Below are 23,551 nucleotides of genomic sequence, written 5' to 3'. Positions count from 1 at the left end.
GGCACATCATAAAAATCACTAAATACAATTGTTCCCTCCCCTTATATTAAAAGAAAAAAATATAAACCTCCTAATCAATTCCCCCAAAAGATAACATTTATTTAGTAATTTCCTTCCTACCACTATTCTATACATTCCTGTCTACTATAATAAAGATCAAATTAAAAAACATACAAATTGTCTATCCCTAACCAGACATTTATTTTTTATTATGCCTTAATAATCTTAATCCAAATCATTAAAGATAAATGAAATCAGCCAAACCCTAAAAGCAGTCCAGATAAATATTCTTAACCCTTATCCCACTTCAAAAGCATTTACATATCCCCACAATCCTCACAGAGCTTTTTTCTTAAAAAAAATCAAACAGCCCAACTGCCCCCCTCAAAAACTCCAACTTCTCTTCAGGAGACCTCCCATACTCTTCTTTTCCATGGTGTTCCACAAGATCAATTTCACTTACGGCGTGCAACTTGATCTCTCCCTTTTATTTCTTCAACTCGACTATCCGATCTTCATCTGGCATTTCAACAGAAGTCCCAAACTCACTATTAGAAGAGACATTTCTCTCACTGTTAAATTCTTCAGTTTCATCCACAACATCCCCAACCAGATGACACGTTTTAGACCTCATGTTTTCCACAATGTCCTGAATGCCTTGCATAAAAACTTGGTAAGAATCAGAAAGAATCTTTTTTAAAATCTCGGTGGAAGTCAGAGAAGGTCTGTTTAAAATCCGCCATGTCTCACGCAGGAGATTATGATGCCCCCTAGGAGCTTAACCAACAAAAGTTGAAGATATGAAAGAATTCCGAAATGTGTTTACACAAACAAAAGTGAGATATGCAGACAACTCCCCAGGGAAAGTAGAAGCAGAAAACTGAAAGTTCAGAGCAGCCGATTCAACATGTAGGAAAATGGTAATATCTTCAAATTTAGTACAAAAATAATAACAGAGAGACAATTATTTACTCTCAATACTACTCAATATTTGGATGGAAAACAAAGTCCGAAACTTTAAAAGATTTTTTTAAAAAAAATTGATCCCAAAAATAACGATAAGCACCAAGACAGCCCGCTTCTCCTTGCTGTAGAAAGCCTCTCTCAGGGTACGTGTACTTAAATGAAATATAAATTGGGTGATTTAGAAATGGGGTGGCTGGTCTTAGTGTCCCTTTAAGGCTACAGTGTGGCTTGCAAAATGGTGACGTCCCAGCATCCTGGCTAGCTCTTACCAGTCAAATGTGAACACTGTTTGCAATCTTCTGGCTGCAAGCAGCTGTCCGGAGGATAGATGGGGTGATGCCAGGTGTTTTCGTTTTCCCCGAAATACACTCCTGGGCTTCAGGGAAACCTGCCAGAGCCCCAAAAAACTGCCGCATTGTCAGTTCTGCCTGCGGACTCTGCAGGCACAGCTGTTCAGGCTGCCATGGCCCCACCGGAAGTCCGGATTTAGATTGCAATTTGTGTGCTTTGCACAGGCTGCTGCAACTCACTTACCCATCCATTTTTCTAATATTGGTATTGTTGGTGGATGTCATATTCCATGTCAGAAATAGTACAACTTGTTTTGGATATCTTTAAGACTACAACATTTTCCATAAATTTGACAACTTCTCATGGTTTCTAAGGAAAAGGATCCTGTGCTCTAAACCAGGATGATGGCAGAGCGCCTTCCCTGAGTCAGACCGATCTACCTAACTTGCTGGTTACACTGACTGCGAGCAGCTTGAAGACACATTTCAAACAAACCTGCAAGATTTTGCAGTAGTTGTACTTGTTTGCTGACTCATCTTAAATGGAAGTGTTATCTTAAAGGTTCTTTTGGAACCCAGTTTGGTTGGTCATGGAGGAATCTTTTCCTTTTGGCTTTTTTTTCTAGTAATAATGCCTGAAGATGTAAGATAAATAAAGCAAAAGCTATCAAATCTCCTGCAAAAAATTGAGCAACCAACAGAGGGCACAACAGAACTATACAGGTGGTCCTCAATTTTGCATCATTAATTTAGCGATCATTTGAAGTTATGACAGCACTTTTAAAAGTGACTTACGACCGGTCTTCACATTTACGACCGCTGTAGTGTCCCTGTGGTCACATGATCAAAATTAAGGCTCTTGGCAACCAGCTCACACAGTTGGAGCATTCCAGGGGTCACGTGATTGCCATTTGCAACCTTTTCTGCCAGCTTCTGACAATCAAAGTCAGTGGGAGAAGCTGGATTCGCTTAATTACCATGCTTTGCTTAATGACCATGGCAAAAAACATCACAAAAAATTGGGTGTGGCTCACTTGACAACCGCCCCGCTTAGCAATGGAAGTTCCAGTCCCAATTGTGGTCATAAGTCGAATACCTGTAGACAATTCTACTTCTTTGCTGCCATCTAGAGGTCATCTGGATTTCTGCAGCCCTGATAGAGTAGCCTTTATGCAAAGCCTTTTGGGGAATTAACTCTTTTTCATTTGGGCTCTTCTCAAGAATAGCCCAGGGTCCTTTGTAGTCCCTAACCACTGAAAAACTTCCTTCAGGCTGAGAGAGGTTAATCTTCCCACTCTTATGAATTATAGCAATTCTTTATTCATAAAAAGTTTAAGATTAATTGATTACTTGAGCTATCCATTTTCTACTGCTAACTTTTTCCAAACAGAAAAAAGAAAAAATTTAATGTAGACCTGCTTGGGAAGATTAAACCTGACACATTTTTTTTTACTTGGAGATATAGCTGTTTTTGGAAAATAACTTTTTTATGTCTATTGTATAAGAGTCATTTTAGGTAATAAAATTCCACCTTTTATTAAATGCATATTAAGTAAAAAGCCATGTGTAATGCTGGCTTGAAATCTGACAGGGCTATCCATCTGTTTTATCAAAACAAGGGACACTTGCTGCAAAAGGTTAAAAATGTTATGTATTTTATTTTTCTTAAACCCCAGGTGCACAGCTGCTTGTCATCCTTATGCGCTGTTGACAGCAACTGATCAGAAGGTTTTTTTCAACATTAAGCCGATTGCTGTGCTGAATTTTATATAGTGAAACCAGAACGTAGTCATTTTGGCTTCATTTACTGCAGAGCTTCTAGATAGCCACACGGGGTTTGCAATTCAGATATGTTCAGAGTTTTAGTTCAGCATGCGGTTTCTCTGAAGTTTGTCTTAGATCAAGAGTCCATAGCATGTTAAACCAAGGGACACGTTCGGAATTTTGAGTGGGCAGTGAGCATGCTCATAAAATGGCCACCGTCTACGAGAGTGGCCCATGCTCAAAGCAGCAATCACAAAACACACAGAATGCAAATTGGTATTGCTTAACGAAGAGGGCATATTAGGCCCCACAAAAGCATAACAGATATTTCTGCGAAGTTAAGATTGTGATGCTGAAAAGAAATATCTACAAATTGGGCCAGATGCACACAATACAGAATTGTGCAGCATCTGCAATATGCAAGATGAATCCAAGCAAAGCTCAGCTTGTACCAAAGCAACACAGCAAACAGACCAGTCAGCTAATAACGCCCTATACCTTTGTTCCCATCGCGGCCCTTCATTCAGATTTCCTCCAGCTTGACTTTCCTCTTTTCTAGATGGGTGTGAATTCCCAGAATGATGCACTGAGGTGCCACCTGCTGCTTTCCTATCCAAAGGATGTATAAGCGGCCCATCTGGGGCCAGAAGCATTATTGGAAGTAGGAGAGGGCACTGGAAGTCCTTCCTTCATTTTGCCAGGAGTCATATTTATCTTTAAAATTACTTAAAAATGCAGAAGGAAGGCAAGGAGGAGTAAATTTTGGGGACCCCGATTTTTGATGATTGTCCCCTGAGCATTTGTTAGGGAGTATACCTAAGGGCATATGATGAGGCTTTTAGTGTCGAAGGCCATTCTGTCTTTCCTTGATCTTTGGCCTTTGTTTGGCATCTCAGATACCTTCTTGCAGTAGATGGCTTGCTTGCTTGCTTTTTTCTCTCTCTTTCTTTCTCTTCCCTCTCTTTCTCTCTCTCTCCCTCCTTCCTTCCTTCCTTCCTTCCTTCCTTCCTTCCTTCCTTCCTTTCTTTCTATCACAACTACTTCTCACTCATCACTCACTGCTTATAAAGAATGAAACATTCATCTTTTTAAGAACCTATGCTCAGTACCATCTCAGAAGTTCTCGCTTCTCAGTTACATAAAGAACATTGTGTTCACATTTGAGAAGATCTCTTCTTTTTCCCCACGAGGGACAATTCTAAGTAGGAATTATCATGCAGTGATGAATCTCAGATGGTAGTGTGTTCCTTTTGTTAAAGCTAGAAGATGAAGCGGTGGCAACACTCCTGGTGACCCCCGTCTTCTCCTGAATGCCAGCAGAGAAAGTTTGTGAACTTAAAAAAAAAAAAAAAAAGAACCAAGATAGGGGAAAAGTATGCTAGTTAAGATATATGTAACTGCATGAAATAGTCTTAAGAAAGGAAATAATTATGCTGCATATTATGTTTATACAGGGGAATGGAAATCTGATTTTGCAGTAATGCAATTGTCTCTTACCATAAGCATCAATTTGATAACTTTAATGACCATCTATTTTTTCATCTATTTGAGCTAATCCAGTTAGGGAATAGGGCTCCATATTATATTTATGAAAACTGCCTCTGGTGACCTCCTGCACATGAGTTAGTTTCCAACACCTGAATATTTTCAGGAAACAGAATGAAGCTGGTTTAGAAACCTAGCTTGTTTGTAGATTCTATATATTATTCCTCCTTGGAAAATTAAAAAAAAAAACCAAAACAGCAACAGCAACTCTTCCTTGTTTAATTATTGTGCAACTTAGAGACCAGGAACATTTTGGGGTACATTTGGGACCCTGAGAAATTCTCAGGGGCACCACTTCAGACTGTCTTCAGAGGGAATTCAGTGACACAGCTGCCACACCCACCCACCCACTCATTCCCCTTTAATTTGTTTTGCTTGTACATTAATCATGTTTGGTATATTTAAGTAGGATTTAGTTAGAGACTAATTAAATTTACTAATTGAACTGAGATAAATATGCTTTTAAGACTTTAATTTGGCCCTCTTTTGTGCTTCATCTACCAAATGAGGTCTTGTCGACAGCAGGTCCACTGGCCTCTAAGTAGAGACTCAGTAACATGCAGGCCTACAAACGAATGCAGCACTGAATCTTCCTTTATTCTTGGGGAGAAATGACTTGGGCCCCATCCCAACAGCCAAAATAGGTTTGGCTCTGCGGGTGCAAGCACAGGGCTCTCTAAAATGTTGGATAAAAATCTTCCTGTTACAGATTAACAGAACATACGGGGGTAAAAAATAGCAATTTATATAAACACCTTGAGTTACCGTATTCATTTTCTAATTAGAAATACTTTTTTTAAGTCTTCCCCAAAATTTTCAATGTTTCCAGTTCCTACAGGAAAAAAAGAGCTGGGGAAAGAAATACTTGTTGGGCAGATAGGCTAGGAAGGTGTGATTTTGTCACAAGTGCAAAAAAGAATTCACTTTTAGATCAAGTAGTTGTTTTTTGTTGCTTAGAGTTGATGTTACGCTTGATATTTGGTTGACTGCAATAAATATGAAAAGATATTGCCTGTGAGGTTAAATGGTTGAAATGTATTTTTTTAGTCAGAAGCCAGGGGATTCCTAAACCTCCAAGCTATTTTCTATGTAAATAAAGAAAATGAAACTCATTTGCTTAATTAAAAGACTCACAGCCATAACCAAGAATTTGTTTTCCACAGTGCTTTGTGTTTGACATGGTTTGAAGGTGCTTTGAGACTTCCTCATCAGAAAACTTAAATCTAACTTGAGTGGAGGAAAATTTTCTTTTCCTAGAATTTTGAAGGAAAAAAGTAAACTCTAAACTTCCTTTATATGCTCAGATGGCTACCTAATTCACTATGAGATATGAAAGGTGCTAAACATTTTGGGAAAATGACAAAGTAGTACTGTTGTGTAGTAGAAAAAAGGACAAAATAACTTTTCTATTACTGATACGGAGACCTTTTAAATAATTTTTTTACATGAAAAAAGCCAAACTGGAAAGCAGAAACTTTATTTTTAATATAACACTTTCAATCTTTCGTTAAATTTTTGAAGGGAAGGGCTGTGTTTTCCTAAAATACTATGATATGTACAGTTTTTCTATAAAAGGGTCTGAATAATCTTAAAATATTGCAGTTAATGAAAATGCTACAAATAAGGAGCAATTGGTGACAACTGAAATGAAGTAAAATGAGAAAGAAAAATAGTTTTTACATTCTTGAAGGGAAGTTGTAAAATTGAAGGAGGGTTACCAAAAGGCACCACCGCCTTCACCTGTCAGCAGCCCTTGTGGGCATCAAACGCGTGATCAGATGCTTATATTGAGACTTCTGTGCAGTGGATCATTTGAGATAGGGAAGGGAATACTGCTCTTTGACTGAATTTTTCCAGGTTTGCTTGGAAACCAAAAACTATTATCGTAACAATACATAGCACTGTTAGCAGCAAAAACCTGTCAATGCTCAAATTACATTACTGGTAGAGTTGCAGAAGCTGAATAAGAGAAGAGAATCCTACAAGATAAAAACATTGAGCCGTGCCTTTTACTTGTATTGCTTTATAATTAGGTAAACTTCTAAAAAAATTCTGCTAGAATGTTCCATTAGCAGATTGATTATCTGAAGTCTGATCAACAAATTGCTTTTGAGTTCCTCCTCCAGATCTTAGCTTTGTTGAAAAATAAAAATGCCTGAAGAGGCAAGATGGAGTTCCACCTAAGACCAAAGTCTTGCAGCATCAGGAATTTCCTCACAGTTCCGGACAGTTAGCAACATCTGGGTGCTTTGGAAAAGACTGTGACATTTAAGCCTTAGAACGATCAATAAAAGCACCCGAGATGCACCATTAGTCCACTACCTTCACTTGACCAGTGCTTGGTTCTTCTCAGTTGATACCAAGTGTGTTGCTGCTCCTAGCCATAAACAGCATGGTAGGTAGCACTAGGTCCTATAGCATCTGCTCTGTTATCTTTGCTGAGGTTGTCAATTTTGTTACTAAGGCCTGGTTCTGCATCCAAGCTCAGAAATCAAACAATACACAGCCATTCTTATCAAACCCTGAGGTCTCCCACTCAGTGACATTAATTCCAGCAGGTGGTGTCACAGAAGTTCTATCAAAGATCTCCGTCATAAGATTAACCTTTTCCATGTGAGGCTTTTCAGGTCTTTCAGCACTGATTGTAGATACTGCTGCTTTATTCATCACAACCTGATATAGCGTCCATATTAGCAGGTACAGCAGTAGCAAAATCATTCCTTTCTACTCCACAGTATCCTATCCTTTCAGTTACAGGCCTTTAGCAGTCACAGCTCCTCTGAAGAATTCCATCTTCTGCCCTCTTAGAAATTCCCATGGTTAATGGGGATGTGCTCTTCACAATTACATCTGAAGCTAATTGCACCTTTAAAAAAATACTAAGTAAAATTGAAAATGCCTCTCTCTGCTGCACTGGTCAGACCACACCTGGAATCCTGTGTCCAGTTCTGGTCGTCACAATGCAAAAAGGAAGCTGAGGAACTGGAAAGAGTGCAGAGAAGAGCAACGAAGGTGGTGAGGGGCTTGGAGGCTGAATCCTATGAAGAGCAGTTAAAGGAACTTGGTATACTTAGCTTAAAGAAGAGAAGGATGAGGGGAGACATGATAGCAGTCTTCCAGAACAAGGGGATTGATTGATTGATTGATTGATTTTTCTATCCCGCCTTTATTATTTTTATAAATAACTCAAGGCAGCAAACATAACTAAGATTCCTTCCTCCTCCTGGAGGAATTTCCTGACTGTGAGAGCTATTAAGCAGTGGAATAGCCCTGCTCCTGAAGTTGTGGGTGCTCCATCACTGGAGGTTTTCAAGAAAAGACTAGGCAGCTGTTTGTCCGGGATGGTCTGAGGATTCCTGTCCTGGGCAGGGGTTGGATTAAAAGACCTCCAAGATCCCATCCACCCCTATGATTCTATGAGGACATTATTTCAACTTCTTTTGCGTCACTGTTTTTAAAGCTAGCTTCTGAAACAAAAACTTGAGTTTCAGTTGTCAAAAACTGACCTCACATAGAGTGCACTTTTTCTTAAGACCTAGTCTGCCTTTCTACCAGAGTTAGATGACTGCTGAAACACCACTGTCCCTTCCTCGTCAACATTTCAAGAGCGGTTTTGAAAAATGAGACTGCGTCCCCAATATCTTTTACCATCTCTGGCCTCTATTAAGGAACAGACTCTTACGCGGCATTCCTCTTCTGCTCGAGCCGAGCCATCACAGCTTTTCCTTCCAGGCAAATCGCATTATGCGCTGGCCCTAAAGATGAGTGTTGTATTGTATGAAATCAAATCAAGCAACATAAGTGCAGATTGCTGGAAGGTAGTTAATTTTTTTTTAATATATAAAAGTATGTGCTCTCTTAATGACTAAAAATAGAGGGTGTTTTATTATGTTCAGTGGCATACAAGGATTTTCATTTTAGAAAGCTTTTTTCCTAAGCTTTGAAATGCAACAAGGAAACATGTTTTCTTGTACAGTGAAATGGCTGAAGAACAAAATCTTTTTTTTTTTTAAACATAACCAGGGGACTGCAAAAAAAAAAATCATTGGCATATAGTTTACTCTTGATATATCCAAGCAGGAGATTTTGAAACGCTTATTACTAAGGAAGACAAATGCAGAGGGACATTTGTCTTGTTTTACCTCTTAAATGTATAAATCATATCCTTTGTTTGCTAGGTGTTAAGTAGCAAAAAGTTCAGCAAGAGCACCACCTGAAAAATACGTAATAAAATTATAAAGATAATAAAACAAAGTATAACAAAACTGAGAATTCAGAGTTGTATTTACTGTCTAAAGTAGAGGGAGGGAGGGAGGGAGGGAGGGAGGGAGGGAGGGAGGGAGGGATAGATAGATAGATAGATAGATAGATAGATAGATAGATAGATAGATAGATAGATATTGTCCAACTCCACAATTGGGTAAGACTAATGAAAAGTCTCTCTTGAGTATACTCCAGCTGTTTAGACAAATGGAATACAATATTGAGTTCCCATAGTGATTCTGAATTGTAGGCAGAACCGTATGGATTCAAATAATCTGACCACAGTTTTGGGGCACAAGTAGGTAACCATCCAGCATTTGACGTTGACCTAGTTTTCTTAAACCAGAGTTCACAACCTAGTTCCCTGCAAATGGATCAGTGTTTCTCAGCCTTGGCAGCTTGAAGACGGATCAAAACTCCCATAAGCTTCAGTCGACATGGAAAATGATTAGTGATTTGGGGTCCAAAATGACTTGACAGCATCAAGTTTAAGATACTGTAGATCAAAATCAAAGTGTTGGACGGTACAAGGAGCAAACCAGAACCTGGAAAAATTGCTGGGGGTTATTTTAAAATGGGCTTTGAGGAATGCAGCCTTATCATTTTGCATTTCCCAGTTTGACATTTGAGTTCTTGCTACAATTAATGGAATAATCAATTTGACCACTTTTGCTTGCTTCCTTTGTTTAATTACTTCCCAATAACCATTTTCACTTTTTGTTTCCCTTAGACTGTTTGAAGGGCGCTCGCTGAAAAAGCCTGAGAAACTGAAAACCCTTTTCTGCTACTTCCGAAGAGTCACAGAAAAAAGTAAACTTTTCTTGTCAATCTCGTCGTCTTGCTCTGCCCGTGGGGAATATAGCTCTTAACTCTCCAGTGAATAATTTGCAGATTGTGGTGAATTGTGAATGTGGGCCATTCAGCTTTAGGATCTATTTCATCTGAGAGAAGCATGAGAACTTTAGTTGAGGCAGATCCTCACTAATGAAGAATGTAAAAAATATAGGAAGAAACCACATGTTTATTTTGAAATCAGAACACCTTGACCCTAAGAAATGTATCATACCATTAGTGTTACCTCTACAACTAATGACAGCGCCAAAAAGAGTATGGAGCTCTTGAATACATCACTAATGCTGGAAAAGAAAACAAGCCTAACAGGGCCCTTCAAAATTCTGTCTGTACCCTTACATCCATGGGCCTTTTCTGAGTTTGTTGCCACCTGACCTGGTCTGAGATGTGGAGGACCATTGGCAGCATCCTGTGAGATGCCTGCAGGACACTTCGAGGACAACATGATTTGCAATTGAAAGAATACCGATGCTGTTAATGCAGGTCAACCCATGACTGTATGTGAGTGTTGCCATTGTTTGGCAGGGACATTTGGCAAGGGACATTTCTTAATAATAATCTCTTATTATTATTATATGCTGCCCGACTCCCAGTGACTCTGGACAGTTGCGTCTTACTGCTGGTCCTAACTGAATAATTTGCAAAGGGTTGTCCGTTCATTGGGAGGGGCGCAGGTAGGGGAGAGGGCATCAGGCGGCAATTGTCTCCCTTTCCAGCTTTCTTTTCGCACAGTTCTCAGAAGAGTTTTATGGAAGATCAGTGATGTGTTGTGAAACACCGGCTTTGATGTATTCTTCGCCCTGGCTTAGAAGACATTCTTTTCACTTTTGTATAATATTTGTCTGTTCGTATCATTCTCTCCCTCCGTATATATTTGACCAGTGTTGTTGTTGTTGTTGTTTTAAAAAAAGACTGACAGCAGCCAACATTTCTTTTGGTTAGTCTTTTTCTAGTAAGTTCTCTTTTCTTGGAAGCTGAGTGACACAAGGTAGAGCAACTGTGAGGATTTTTAACAGAATACTTTTCTCTTTATTCACCCAGGCCTTTGGCGAGGGAGAGGGAGACCCCTTGCTTCATTGCACTTGCCATCTTTTATCTTTATCTTTTATTGATGTTATTGTAATTCCTTTGTTTGATTGTTGTGAGCCCTCCAGAGTCATTGAGAGTTGAGCGGCATACAAGTTTAATATGTTGTGTTGTGTTACATTAGTGTGCCACCAAATAAATAAAATTCATGTGTTCCTCCATTAATCAATACAAAAATAGATAGTTCACCCCCTGTGCTCTCTGCATTTCCATTTTGTAAAAGTGTCCTCCGTGTGTTTATGTGTCAGTGTGTGAAAGCTGCTGATAACAAGAGAAGCTTAAGTGTAGTTCTGTTGTTGTCATGTGGTTTGCAGGCTCCATCTTGGTAAAGTGGATCCATTCCTTTTGTTTCTCTTTTGGGCTTAGTATAGTTAGAGTGATAAGTAGTCCCCAACAGGAATCTCAATGACACCTTCTTTTGTGGTCTTGATCAAAAAATGAGGAAGGAAGGGGTTGTTCTGGATTTCTGCACTCTCATGGATAAATGTTTGACGTCTTGTTCCATTGGAACACAGCAAACTTGAAACATTCCTGATGTGTCTGTATTTGGTTAGCACTTTGGGTAGCTTTTTGGATTGCTCCTTAAAGATTGCTTTTAGGACGTGTTACGCAGGCACACGTCTGTCTGTCTGTCTATATTGAGAGTGAAAATATAACTGAGTATATATTGTATTGATAGGACTGAGAGGGTGTGAAGGGAGGAGGCAAAATCTCTTGTTTGATTTTCCATTATCTGCCACCTTGCCTTCTTAACTCTTCATTTACCTGCCCAGCCCTCAGAGAGCTCTGGAAATTATGGTTAAGGGGCAGTATTTAACACCTCATGGTCTAAATCAGTGTTTTTCAAACTTGTCCAGTTTAAGATGCGTGGAGTTCAACTCCCAGAATTCCCCAGCCAGCTTCAATTCTGGGAGTTGAGCTCCACACATCTTAAAGTTGCCAAGTTTGAAACACACTCGTCTAAATCATCTGAGAATATCACAGTAGCCAAGTAATCTAGTTCAGTTTAATCCAGTTTACTGCCAATAACAGCATTGTCATAGATCTTGCTATACTGTTGATGTTTGGATGGTAACTGGGGCAGGATCTTAATACCTTGTCCTTCTAAATTAGCTTTCAGTGACTCTTGGGAATCACCAAATAATTAGGTTGTGTCATCTGTGTAAGAAGATAACATTTCACATTCCTCATTTAATAAATGAATAGAATAGTATCTGTTCATCCTTCCTAGAAATTAAAATAAATTGTATCATATTTCCAAACTTTTATATTACAAACAGGGAGGAAACTGTTTGAAATACTTTCCCATTTGCTGAAAATCAAAAGCTTTGCTTTTAAAAGGTGAATGGCTTTATTTGGGTAACATTAGCTCATAACAGGAGAGTTGTTTTGTGGTAAAACCGAAGATTAATGCAAATATCGCTGCTGTAGGAAAAGTGGGAACAAGGCTTCTGGCAAACTTCTTAAGTCCCTTGTAGCTTCTAATAGATTAATAAGACTCTTTAAATACTTTCCATAGAGAATTTTTCAGGGATATTGCATTTCTACTTCCTTCATGTATTAGTTTAGCAAATCCATCAGCTGAATCATTGCAAAACACAAGAGATGAGGCATTTCCATGAGAATAAAATAAACTTGATTATATGATTCCTCCTGTTCATGTTTTCCCAGAAAGCTTTCTGTATCCAGCTGTGATTTCTCTCAGAGATGCATATGTAGAATTGCAACCTTAATTATTAGTTCACGTCCAAGTTGTGGGTACATACATACATACGTACATACATTTAATTAATTAATTTATTTCTGTAGCCGCCCATCTCAGCAAATGACTCTGGGTGGCTTAGAATCATAAATGAGGACCATTTGCCAGAAGACATGAATTCTTTCTGGCTGCCACCCTCCTTCCTCCACCTGTTCCCCAAAATCTCTTCCAGATTTCCAGACTAGAAGTGTATGTTTTGCTGACTTGTCTCCCCTATGATTTTTTTTAAAGTGAATAACAGTTACCTGTTTCGGTCTGTTTGCTTCTAGAACCCACTGGACTTGTGACATTTACCAGACAGTGCCTGCAGGAATTTCCAGAATGGGAAAGGTAAGTCAAATAAAATCTATTCTTTTCTTTCTTTATTTCAATTTATTACAGTGAAAGATCAGCCAAAAATAATAATATTCAGTACAAAATACAAATTAAAACAGAGGTAACGTATCTCAATAAATAGTAATCGCCATTAGAACAAGTTAAAACCCTAACGTCTTGTTGCACAATCGGTAAGCAAGGTAGCGACATTTCGCAACCTGAAGTGTTATTTCATGTTCAGGATCAGCCAGGAGCAAAGAAGCATAAAAGGAAGCAGATCTGCCTGAATAACGTAAAAGAATCATCGTAACAATTGCCAGACACACATCCTCCTAATATGGGGGGTGCACTAGGACATGGCCAGCTGATTCCACCTCTCCAGAACCACGTGGACAAAGCCACTGGGAGAAAGGAGTACCCGTGTACCAGCCCTGTGAAACTGCTGAGGGTGTCCCGTCTAGGTGTGCTAGTGTGAATGCCCTCCTCAGTTTGGCCTGATGACGTCCACATCGATAGTTTGCCAACTTATCTCTTAAATGGCCAATGACTAGTGAACTAAAATCTCTTCTGGTTTAGTTCAGAGGATGGCAGTTTTGCCCGAATCTCATTAGCTTTTTCCCTGTCAGGACTTCAGTGGAGTTTCAGGTCAAATTTAAAACCCAGTTGACAAAGTAATCTCCATAGGAAGGGATGTTTCGCATATTTAAAAAAAGTACAGAAACCGTACTGTTCTTCGGTTGGCTGTGCTTTGTAGCTTCAGTCAGAAGTTTAACTCCCTTCCATTTCGGAACAACCCTGGCTTCAGCTTAGGAGACTGCACAAGTTTCTGCTGTGGAACTATAGATATGTTTTAATTAATTAGAGGGAAGTACCCTTGGTGGCAAAAGACAGAACAATGGAGATTGGGCTTGTATGTATCAGTGCACTTTCTGCTTCGGGTTTGACTTGCCTGGGATGACAAATGAATATTTGCCACCAAACAGCAGGATGAGAAATGTCAGTGCATTGTGCAAGTGGCAAGGAAGAAAGTTTGCAGCCCAGCCATTTTTCAGCTCTGGTTAGAACTTGATAAATGGGAGCCCAAACCCTAAAGGGCAGGTGGGAGATTCCAGTCCAAGAGTAATTTCTTAGTCAGGTTGTGTATTGTCACCCTTGATGGTCGTTGTGTGAGTAATACTGTTCTCCTTTTGAGGAGAGATGGGTTTCTTGAGAAAATGATGCTGTGGTCAAAGTACAATGACCTTGGTTTTTGCAAAAGACATTCCGCCTCTATCACGGTTGAGAAGTGAAATCGTGGATGTTGGCATTTCAGTTGCAGCCGAACCCAGTTTCAAAACCTCAAATGCTAGATTAATTGCAAATGACATTACTCTTAAACAGAGGAATGCCATCATATTTGGACACATTTTGCTGTTCTCCCTCTGGAAGCTTTTAGGGTAAAGCCTTCTTGAAAAGAAGAATGAAACAGCTAGAAAAAAATGTTGCTTGTTTTTTATTTGGATCCAACAATCTTTGTTTGTCATTCTCCTGGAGAAGCAATTCTGAAGCCTAAAAATAGGCTTCGGTGTTTTTAAACATACAGACATAACCAGTTTCTTACGTCTCATTGAGCAAAACTAAAACATACTTTTCAGAACAGGTTATGTTACGGTTTGCTTATTAATACAGTTTTCCCTTGAGAGGGTCTTGCAACCTGATCCTGTCCATTTAGACCCCAAAAAGAATACATGTATACAATTGTATCCTGAACACTGTATATAAATTTCAAGTCTCAGATGTTAGAAGCAACGTTGTTCTATTTTGTTTTTAACTCAATTCACCTTCAGTTTGCTTATTTGGTTATAGAAGGTTGGCTTTTTTAGCCAAAGATGGATTGATTCTCATACGTGCCTAGTGCATACAGCACCGCGTGGTCTTTGGTAGATACATAGGCAGGACAGACACACCGACTCTATGAGAGCCAGATGACCAGACAGTTTAGGTGCTGGGCCAGCACAAAACTGAGCGAGCCCTACAACCATGGGGGACACATGCTGAGAACAACCATCACACAGAATACAGATTTGGGGCCAGTTTTAAAAACATGCATGTGACTAGGGCAGTGTTTCTCAGCCTTGGCAGCTTGAAGATGTGTGGACTTCAACTCCCAGAACCATAGGGCAATTGATGAGAGGGGTCTGGAGCAGGAAAGGGGAAAACTTGCCCATCCCCATTTGCAGAAGAACCTTTCCTTCCCATTCCAGAGGATCCAAGCCTGTTGTGCATCAGTTTACATTTCCACCCGTCTTCGTTAAGATGACATGTGGCTGAACCAATGCTCTCACCTAAATGCTTTACCAGTCCTTCTGTCGAAATGCTGCTAACTTATAACACACTTTCAGCATAGCTTTTATTTATTTATTCATCACATTTTGCCACCGCCCGTCTCCCCCCAGAGAGCTTAGCAATAATTGGATGGTAATATGCTTCCCATTAATCTGAATGAGCCGAAGCCATCCTGTGAATTAAAAGGGACACAGTTCAGTTATTGTTTGTGTTTTCTGGAAGCGATTACAGTTCTGTGCAAAAACACTCTGCAGAGGCTATTCATTTGTTCTGTTGGCATCCAGATCTGGTTCTAGTAGGTGCCAAACGAAAGGTTTTAGAGGTAGGAAATGGCCAGATAACTGATGCAACTTAATTTAAGCTGTCCTTGGGTCAGAGAAATTTCTCTGTAAAATTATAAAATATATCATTAGTACCACATTTATACAGAATATGAAGATGCTCTCATGTTCATATAAAATGAGTGCTAAACCAAAAGAGGTGAGCATTATAATAAAAACCTTAGCGTATTTGTATGTTAGGATGGTAATTATTTTTATTTTTTAAGGAAGAAAAGCAACGCTATTTTGCGCGAAAACCAAAAGTAGCCTGTTTTAGTAGAAATAGATACTGCCATCCAGATCTTAAATCTTCCACAATACGAAGTCTTCGGTCTGCCATTCTTCTTTAAGGATTGTACTAAAGACAGATGATGGACTTGCTTTTTACAGCTGTTATTTTTGTAAATCAGGAGATGGGGTTTTATAAAGCTCCAGCTGAGGGTGCAGCTGGTAATAAACTTGCCTCCTTACAATCTGTAAACAACACTTTTTATTTCACCAGCATTTAATGAAAGATAATAAAGGCCCTGTGGTATGATTCACAAATCTGTGATGTAGCTAGCACAGCGGGGTGTTGTACCGACATTAGCTTCCTGAGACTCTGTCATATCCATTTCAAGCTGACCGGTTGCATTGAGAACAAGGTTTATGAAGCAAGTTTGGAAGAAAAAACCCAGCATGATCTGTGTATTAAATCTGCAAGAGGTACAGCCTGTCTTCTTCACAGACTTCCTGCCATGGCTGCGAGTGTTTGGACTTTCATCAGACCGAGGGCAGCAGGTGCTTTATTCATGGATACGGAGCATGTTTAAGTTATTACCAAAACGTTGCTTTTGTCTGCTTATTTACAGATCTCCGAAAAAAATGCCCAGATTGCATGTCACCTATGAAGGGACTATTGAGAGCAATGGGCAAGGGATGCTACAGGTAAGAATAGAATCTACACATGGGTTTGTGCCAAGGCAGCCAGTTCTTCCCTAGGCTGTGTGAAAGCCACAACCTATCACACAGCATCACAGCCACAGCAGAATGGATTGTTCTGGCAACATTAGCATTATCTGTTGGCTCAGCTTCCTGCCTGGAAAATCCTTTTGATTGACAACCGTAAGACCTAGATGGAGCTCGGTTTTTCAGGTCAGGTGAAGATTGGCAGACATCAGGAGAGGGGGTGCCAGGGTACAGAGGTGACAGGCTGCCAATTTTTCAGGTTTTGCCCTTAAAAAATAAATAAATAAAATTGAGAGCAGTGTTTCTGTGCCCTATCTGGTGACCAGCTCAGCGAGTTCAGCTCAGCTTTACCTGCTGTAAAGGAATTGTTTTGACCTGAAAGCCAGTCAACCAGAACAGTTTGATAAGGAGTCTGTCTCATCCATAATCCTTAAGCATTGTTTGTATATTTGCAAGCAAAAGAGAGAAGAATTGTGAAGTGCATGAAGTACTGTGACCTACACCTGTTTTTTTCACATGTTGTTTGTTGTCTTTTGGGACTCTGCCGCCTCATAATGCAAATCTACTTCAAACCAAAATAAATGATTGTCCTGGATGTCGCTTTCTTTTCCTTAAACAGAGAAAATGTTGCTTATGGTCATCCTGTGCAGAGCCAGCATGGTTAGTGGTGAAGATGCTGGACTCAGATTGGGGAAGTCCAAGTTCAAGTCTGCCTTTAGCCATAGAAACTCACCTTGGACCAGTCACTTCCTCTCTCTTGGTGTAAACCAGTGTTTCTCAACCTTGACAACTTTAAGTTGTGTTGACTTCATCCCTCAGAATTCTGGGAGTTGAAGTCCACACATGTCAAAGATGCCTAGGCTGAGAAACACTGGTCTAAGCAACCTCACAGAATTATTGTTATGGGAATAATGTGGGGTCTTCTTCAAAGACTTGAAGAAAAGTCTCCATTTTGAATCCTGGAGAAAAGACAGGACATAAATGTAACCTATGAACAATATGCAAGCAAATTAAAGTTTGGGTACAATTAAAAATGCTTCCTCTGTAAAATCACCATGCAGATTTACCTTTGTTTCTTCTGGAATGTTTATCTTTTAGTTTTATTGATGTTTTTAGATTTGTTGTTGTTGTTGTTGTGATACGTGTTTTATAAACATAAAGAATAGTCAGTAGTTGAAGGCATTTGTGATGTTGTGTCCTAGGGTAGGAGCACTGAAACAACAGCTGTGTGTTTAAGAAGATCGTGCATCTCGTAACCTGGGGTTGGAGAAGCAACTGAAATTCGTTGCATGAGAGGATGATGAAATTTGTCTCATAGGCCGCCTTGAGAAAATACACTCACTTCTCCAAATTGGAGAATATGCATAGACATATTTACAGTGTTGTTAACCTAGTGCCAGGAGCTAGCCTGGTACCTGTTTTTAGCTACCTCTTCGCTAAATCGGTTCATTGACATATTATCATAAATTTGATTAGGTGGTTCTCAGAAAACGGCCAGCCTTTTGTGCTCAAACAACACTTTTTATCATGGGTTTTAATATTGATTAAAGTCTATGGGTATTGCTATAGTGTGCAGAATAAATGTAGTCAGATAGTGGTCCGTGTGCTTGCTGCTGACTTGCTATCCCGCTCAGTAATGGCTAAACTTTAAGGGAGGAGGGAAGGTCTTTGGAGCAGGATGCTGTTAAAACAGTTTGCAGTTTGCTGGTTCTTTGGGGATCTTCAGCTGTTCGTTTTACATGCCTTCGTCTCCGAGCTTGGGGAAGTTCTAACTGCAGGATCCATTTTCCAGTCGAGCCCAGCAAACTGTCCACCCTGTTTTTTTTCCCTTGAAATATGAGGCTGTTTTCCAGTAATGTAATTTTTTTTCTTTAAATATGCACTAACATCCACATGCCTTTTAAAACCATGAAGCAGTATTAATTTGGGTCCCAAGCCATTCAAGAACTGTAGCTCTGGGGAGAGGAAAGAAAAACATGTTCTGACGCATTTGCCGTACTGTATAAATTTACTTTGACTACATCCAGAACATTTCCACCTGACAGCTGTGATTGTCAGGCCCGTTTCAGCTCCCCGGCTTTCTGATCCTGAATAAACAGAACAAACGCCTTGCTTGGACATACTGTAGTCAGACTAAATATCAAAAAGAGCGTGGTTTTACACGTTTGGTATTTTGAGCCATGCTTCAGAGGCAAACTTTTGCACCATTTTCATTGTAGCCCTCCGCATTTTTAAACAGTTCTATTGTTTGTATAGCTTAAAAGTGCAGTTTAAGAAACTGAAACTGAATGTTCAAATGGCCTGGTCCAATGAAAAACATATAGGATAATTCAGCATAAAAAGAAGTCTAAAACAAATGAAGTCCTGAGCTCAAAATTCTTTTTCAAAAAGGATTTTTAAATGATCCAAAAAGATGACAAACCTACAGTGAGAACCAGTGTCTTCTGTGAGAGTGGTCCCATGGGCAGGAGGCTAATAAAGTAGACCGAATGATCCTCAAAACAGAAAACAAGGCAATAGTTACATGCATATAACCTATTTGCTATAAAGTTCAAACATTTGAAAGCATAAGATTTGTCATATTCTTCACTTCGTGGCTCAGAACAGTCATCACCTTGAGGCATCCCTAATCATACATTGATGGAGCTTTGGGAAACAGTATTTCCAAAAGAGAATTGAGCTAAGTAAATCCAGAAAACTTTACTACTGTGTAGTGTATCAAAATGCAGAGTAGTTTGCTTTTATATTTTAATGATTTGCACTACCCAGTTAAGTAAGTAAATCAACATGGGGTAGTTCTTCAGGCCAAAAATAGTTAGGAGCAAACACACACAAAATAAAAACATCTTACAAAATGTATTCTTTGTGTGGAAATTGCCAATAAAAGATGTGCAAACATTGAGTGCAGAGTACTATATATTAGCAGAAAAGTGCGGGAAAATGAATTCACATTTTCCTGACAACTTCTTTACCAAATTGCAAAGGGATGCACAATCAGAACAGAACAATCTTAAGATTTGAAAACAGAGATTTGAGAAATACCGTTTTTTTCAGGTTGTTTTCCCCATACCTAATCAGAAGTATTTCAGTAACAGCTCCTTAAAACATAAAGGGAAATGAGTTTAGAAACACCAACTGTGGTGTGCCGTTTGCACAGAGCTTTGTGAACTACTTCACATACTGCACACTAGAAAAATAGCAGACTTGCTCATTAGGTAGTTCTTGTGGGGACCCTACCTGCAAAATTTGTGAAATATTGTAGGTGTTGGAATCTGGTCTTTTTTTAGGAGGAGGAGGAGGAGGACCACCACCACCAACACCTAGGGTTCCAGTCACCTTTCCTAATTCATCTGCAGGATACCCAGTTGGGCAAGATGGTTCAGTCTCCTCCTCCTCCTCCTCCGCCTCGGCATTGCTGTCAGTCATGACAGATGAGTGTTCCCACTTGTTTTTGGCTTTATTCAACAGGAATAGCAAAGGCAAACATTCAATAATTAACATTCAACGTGTCTTGCCAGGTTGACTTCGCTAATCGCTTTGTTGGAGGTGGTGTCACCGGCATAGGACTTGTGCAGGAAGAAATCCGCTTCTTAATCAATCCAGAATTGATTGTCTCTCGTCTCATTACGGAAGTCCTGGATCACAACGAGTGTCTGATAATCACAGGTTAGTGACTCTTACTTGAGAAATGTCCCTCCACAAACTCACTGTGATTCATACATGCACTGATAAAGGAAAAGGGATTCGAGGTTGCCTGTGCTCCAGGATTGAGACTATACAATGAGATCCGGAAAATAGGATAGCCTTTGTTATGGTGGATTCTGCGAAGAAAGAATGACCTCGTTTATTATTTTTCTACAATGTAGAGTTCCTTAGTCTTCAGACATTTTTCCTGATTTTATAGCTAAATGGCTTTTCCTGTCCACAGTCAAAGAAACGTTAAAAAGAGCAATAATATAGATTCACAGTTCTCTCTGAGGATGTTGGTGTTATTATTTTTCTTACTTTCTTCTCATTCTTAGTTTAACTCTTGAGGGCATTCTTGGTCATTTATAGAATTCCTGGTAATTCTATAAAAGGTTTCTTGGGAACGGTTGGATCGCTGAGGTCACTGGAAATCTTTATCCATGTGACATTGGCTATTTAAGAGAGAAACCAAGAGAAATCACGTTTTCTGCGAGATTTAGCCTTCTTTAAAACGGTCAGATCAACTCATGAGTCTTAGAAGAGAGATTCTCTATTGGCTAGGCAGAAATTGATAGCTTGTCCTAGATGGTGAAGGAGGCAGATGGTTTCTCAGTTCAGAAGAAAAGAGGAGCAATGTCTAGCAGCACCATTCCTGTAGTATTTTGCAGCTTTTAGCTTCTAATACATACAGTGATTTAATTTTGAGGATTGATTTAGAAAATGGAATCTCATTTCCAAACCTTTGGCAGGGCCTGATGGTCTTTAGAAAAGGCTGAGTCTATCCCAGAGATTTTTCCTGTGTGAGCTGTTGAACAAGAAATATGATAGTCTTTCAGAACACTCCAGAGGTTACTTAAGTGGATTCCTGGCTCTGAGGTCTATGCAAGAAATTCTGCAGAAAGGTGTTCTCAGTAAGAGCTCCATAACTCTCATATAGATGCTTTGGTTTGATCAGAAAATAAATTCAGTTCTTAAATAGCAGTGGTGCTAGAAGTTTGCAAATTAGGGGGAAGAAATAAATAGAAAATGGACGATAGAGATGAGAAATGAACCAGTTGCACTTCTGTTCGTTTGAAGGTACTGTTAATAGGAGAGGGATAAGATGAATGAACCAATTGCCCCTAGGTTGGTTTAAAGTGCTGCTTAAATGTAAGTGAAATTGATAGGCTTTACAGGATCCAAAAGTCAATGATAGTACGTGTGAGTGGGAATATTTTATAATTGTAATTTTATCATTAATCTATATGAAGGGCCTTCCCAATGTTAGAAGGTGACGGTGAAGTTAGTTACAGCTGAGGTACCTAAAACAGGGAGAAACCAAAGAATAATCTGAGTGTTGTGCTGCTTGTGAATTGTTTGCTGAATGTCGGTATTCGTTGCATGTTGTGAGCTGAAGATCCTGAGAAGCTTGGTGGAAAAAGATAAAATTTCTTCTGGGTAAATCAAACATGTTTAGGCTCTTGAATCCAAAATTTGAAGCTTCTGCATCTAAGATGCAAACCAAAGTAAAATTATTTCTCAAAGCACTTTAGTGATTACAGTGCTTTCTAATTAATCTGTGTGATGCAATGTTCTACTCTCTTAATGGAAAGCACCATTTCATCATCTTCATTTGATCTCTGGCTTGCTTCCATCTCTGTGCTCAAGCAAGTTTCTGCTGTGTGCTGCTATCTGTCTGATGGATTACATTTTTTCAATGATGCATCTTGACTCAGTGGCCTAATGGATATGACTGTGCTGCTGAAATTTGCAGAAGAGACTGAGAAATTGGAAATAAATTAGATTTGTTGCAATTGACCAGCATCTGCTTGAGATCATCACAGAAACAAATATGAAACCAGTCATGCAAAAAACACAAATAGATATCTTTCCTAACCTGTGAGTGAAAGGAACCTTGGGATCAAATAATAGTATTCAGGGATGTTTTGTTTTCCTTGTTGCTTTGATAGCTGCATACGGAATAAAAAAATTAATTATAAATCTGAGTGCTTCATTTGCATAACTCTACAATGGAAAATCAACACAATGTACATCTTTTATGAATATGGTGGGATTCCAGTGGGTATTTTCCTATTTCGAGTCAGCCTGGAGTGGCTGGAAAGCTTGGAAAAATGTTGCCTGCTTTAACAGTTCAAAAAGTGGTGCTCTGTAGGTCAAAGACTCCTTTCAAGCAATTTGCTGAGCCAATCATAAGATCCAAGTGCTTTTCCCAGGGTGGAGGTAGAGAAGCTCAGTCTGTTGGATTTACATAATTCATTCTAGTTCCAAAAAGTAGAGGTTTTTTTTTAAAAAAAAACAATAAAAGAATTGGGCTTGGGCCTAGGAGAGCCATCCATACCTGATTCCCTCTAGAAGGGTTAAGATTACAGCTCCCAACATCTCCAGCTGTCATGGCCCAGGGCATGAAGTTCCGAAATCCATCAGAACAGTGCAACAGGAAATAATTAGCTAATGTGACATGAATACTCAGCTGTGTAGAAAACAGAATGCTCTCTGTGCCCTTGTATTATTTTTCCCACCTCATCCCTCACCTTTGGGTCTCAGTCCAGATCATAAGCTCTTAAGAGTTCGAAAATACGCATCAATTAAAAGATGCTGGGATTTTTGTTGTTTGACATACCGTTGACTACTGTAGCTAATGAACTGCTTGGTAATTAATCGTTTATGCTCTGGAAGATGGAAGTGACAAAAAGAGAACAAAAAGGAAAGATCAGTGCACTGGACAAGGTCTTTGTTCAGTTATCTTGTGCAGCAGGGGTGTCTACAAGGTATGATAAAAAAAAATAAAGATGGCAGCCATGATGGTGCAGTCAGAGCTCTGCTGTCCTCCAGGGACCTAAAGCTGGTGTTAGTACATACATTGCTTCACTTGGTGCATTGTTGGTGGCTGTTACCCTACCCTGTTGCCATCTTGAGACCCCACTGAGCCTTCATGTAGGGCAAACTGGGGTGTGGGATTGGAACTTTGGAGTAGGAATCATTAGGCAGCACTGCATAATTATACAGCAGGAGTAGAATAGGAGCAGGAATAAGAAGAAATGGCAAGTAGTTGATCGTTGTAGACAGTTGCTACTTCCCAACTCACGTTATCAGATATTTTGGCTGGGTCCTCCTTTCATGCTTCGTATATTTATTACAGCAAACATCAAATGCTCCCAAGGAGAAGAGATAAAGGAAAAATATAAAATTAGTAGTAAAATACGTTTCAGTAAAAGTAAATTAATTATCTTAACAAATGGGCCATGCTTCCCAGTTATTTCTGCTGTGGTGTGGCCTTCCTTTTGTTGCATAGTCCTGATAAAAGCAAATATTGGGGGCAACGTTTAGCCTAGATTCAGAACTTCAGCATGTGGTCTTACTGGACTGTAGTGATGTCTTAAAAATTACTATGCGGTGTTTAAAATTGGAGGCAGCTTGCTTCCTAAGTA

At 39.4% G+C, this 23,551-nt stretch overlaps 1 protein-coding gene across 2 annotated transcripts in view; it reads left to right on the top strand.

Moving 5' to 3' along the window:
- The window catches only part of PARG (poly(ADP-ribose) glycohydrolase), a 61,172-nt gene that overhangs the window by 26,921 nt on the left and 10,700 nt on the right, over positions 1–23,551 (top strand). For both annotated transcript variants that reach the window (XM_063307728.1, XM_063307729.1), the window contains 4 exons: positions 9,559–9,638; positions 12,798–12,858; positions 16,340–16,415; positions 19,955–20,102. In XM_063307728.1, the coding sequence (XP_063163798.1) occupies positions 9,559–9,638; positions 12,798–12,858; positions 16,340–16,415; positions 19,955–20,102 (365 nt within the window). The remainder of the gene's footprint in view (positions 1–9,558; positions 9,639–12,797; positions 12,859–16,339; positions 16,416–19,954; positions 20,103–23,551) is intronic.

Source organism: Candoia aspera, chromosome 6 (assembly GCF_035149785.1).
Source record: "Candoia aspera isolate rCanAsp1 chromosome 6, rCanAsp1.hap2, whole genome shotgun sequence".
Lineage (NCBI taxonomy): Eukaryota > Metazoa > Chordata > Lepidosauria > Squamata > Boidae > Candoia > Candoia aspera.
Note: the sequence above shows the minus strand (reverse complement) of the source record. Positions and strands in the feature narration are given on the sequence as shown.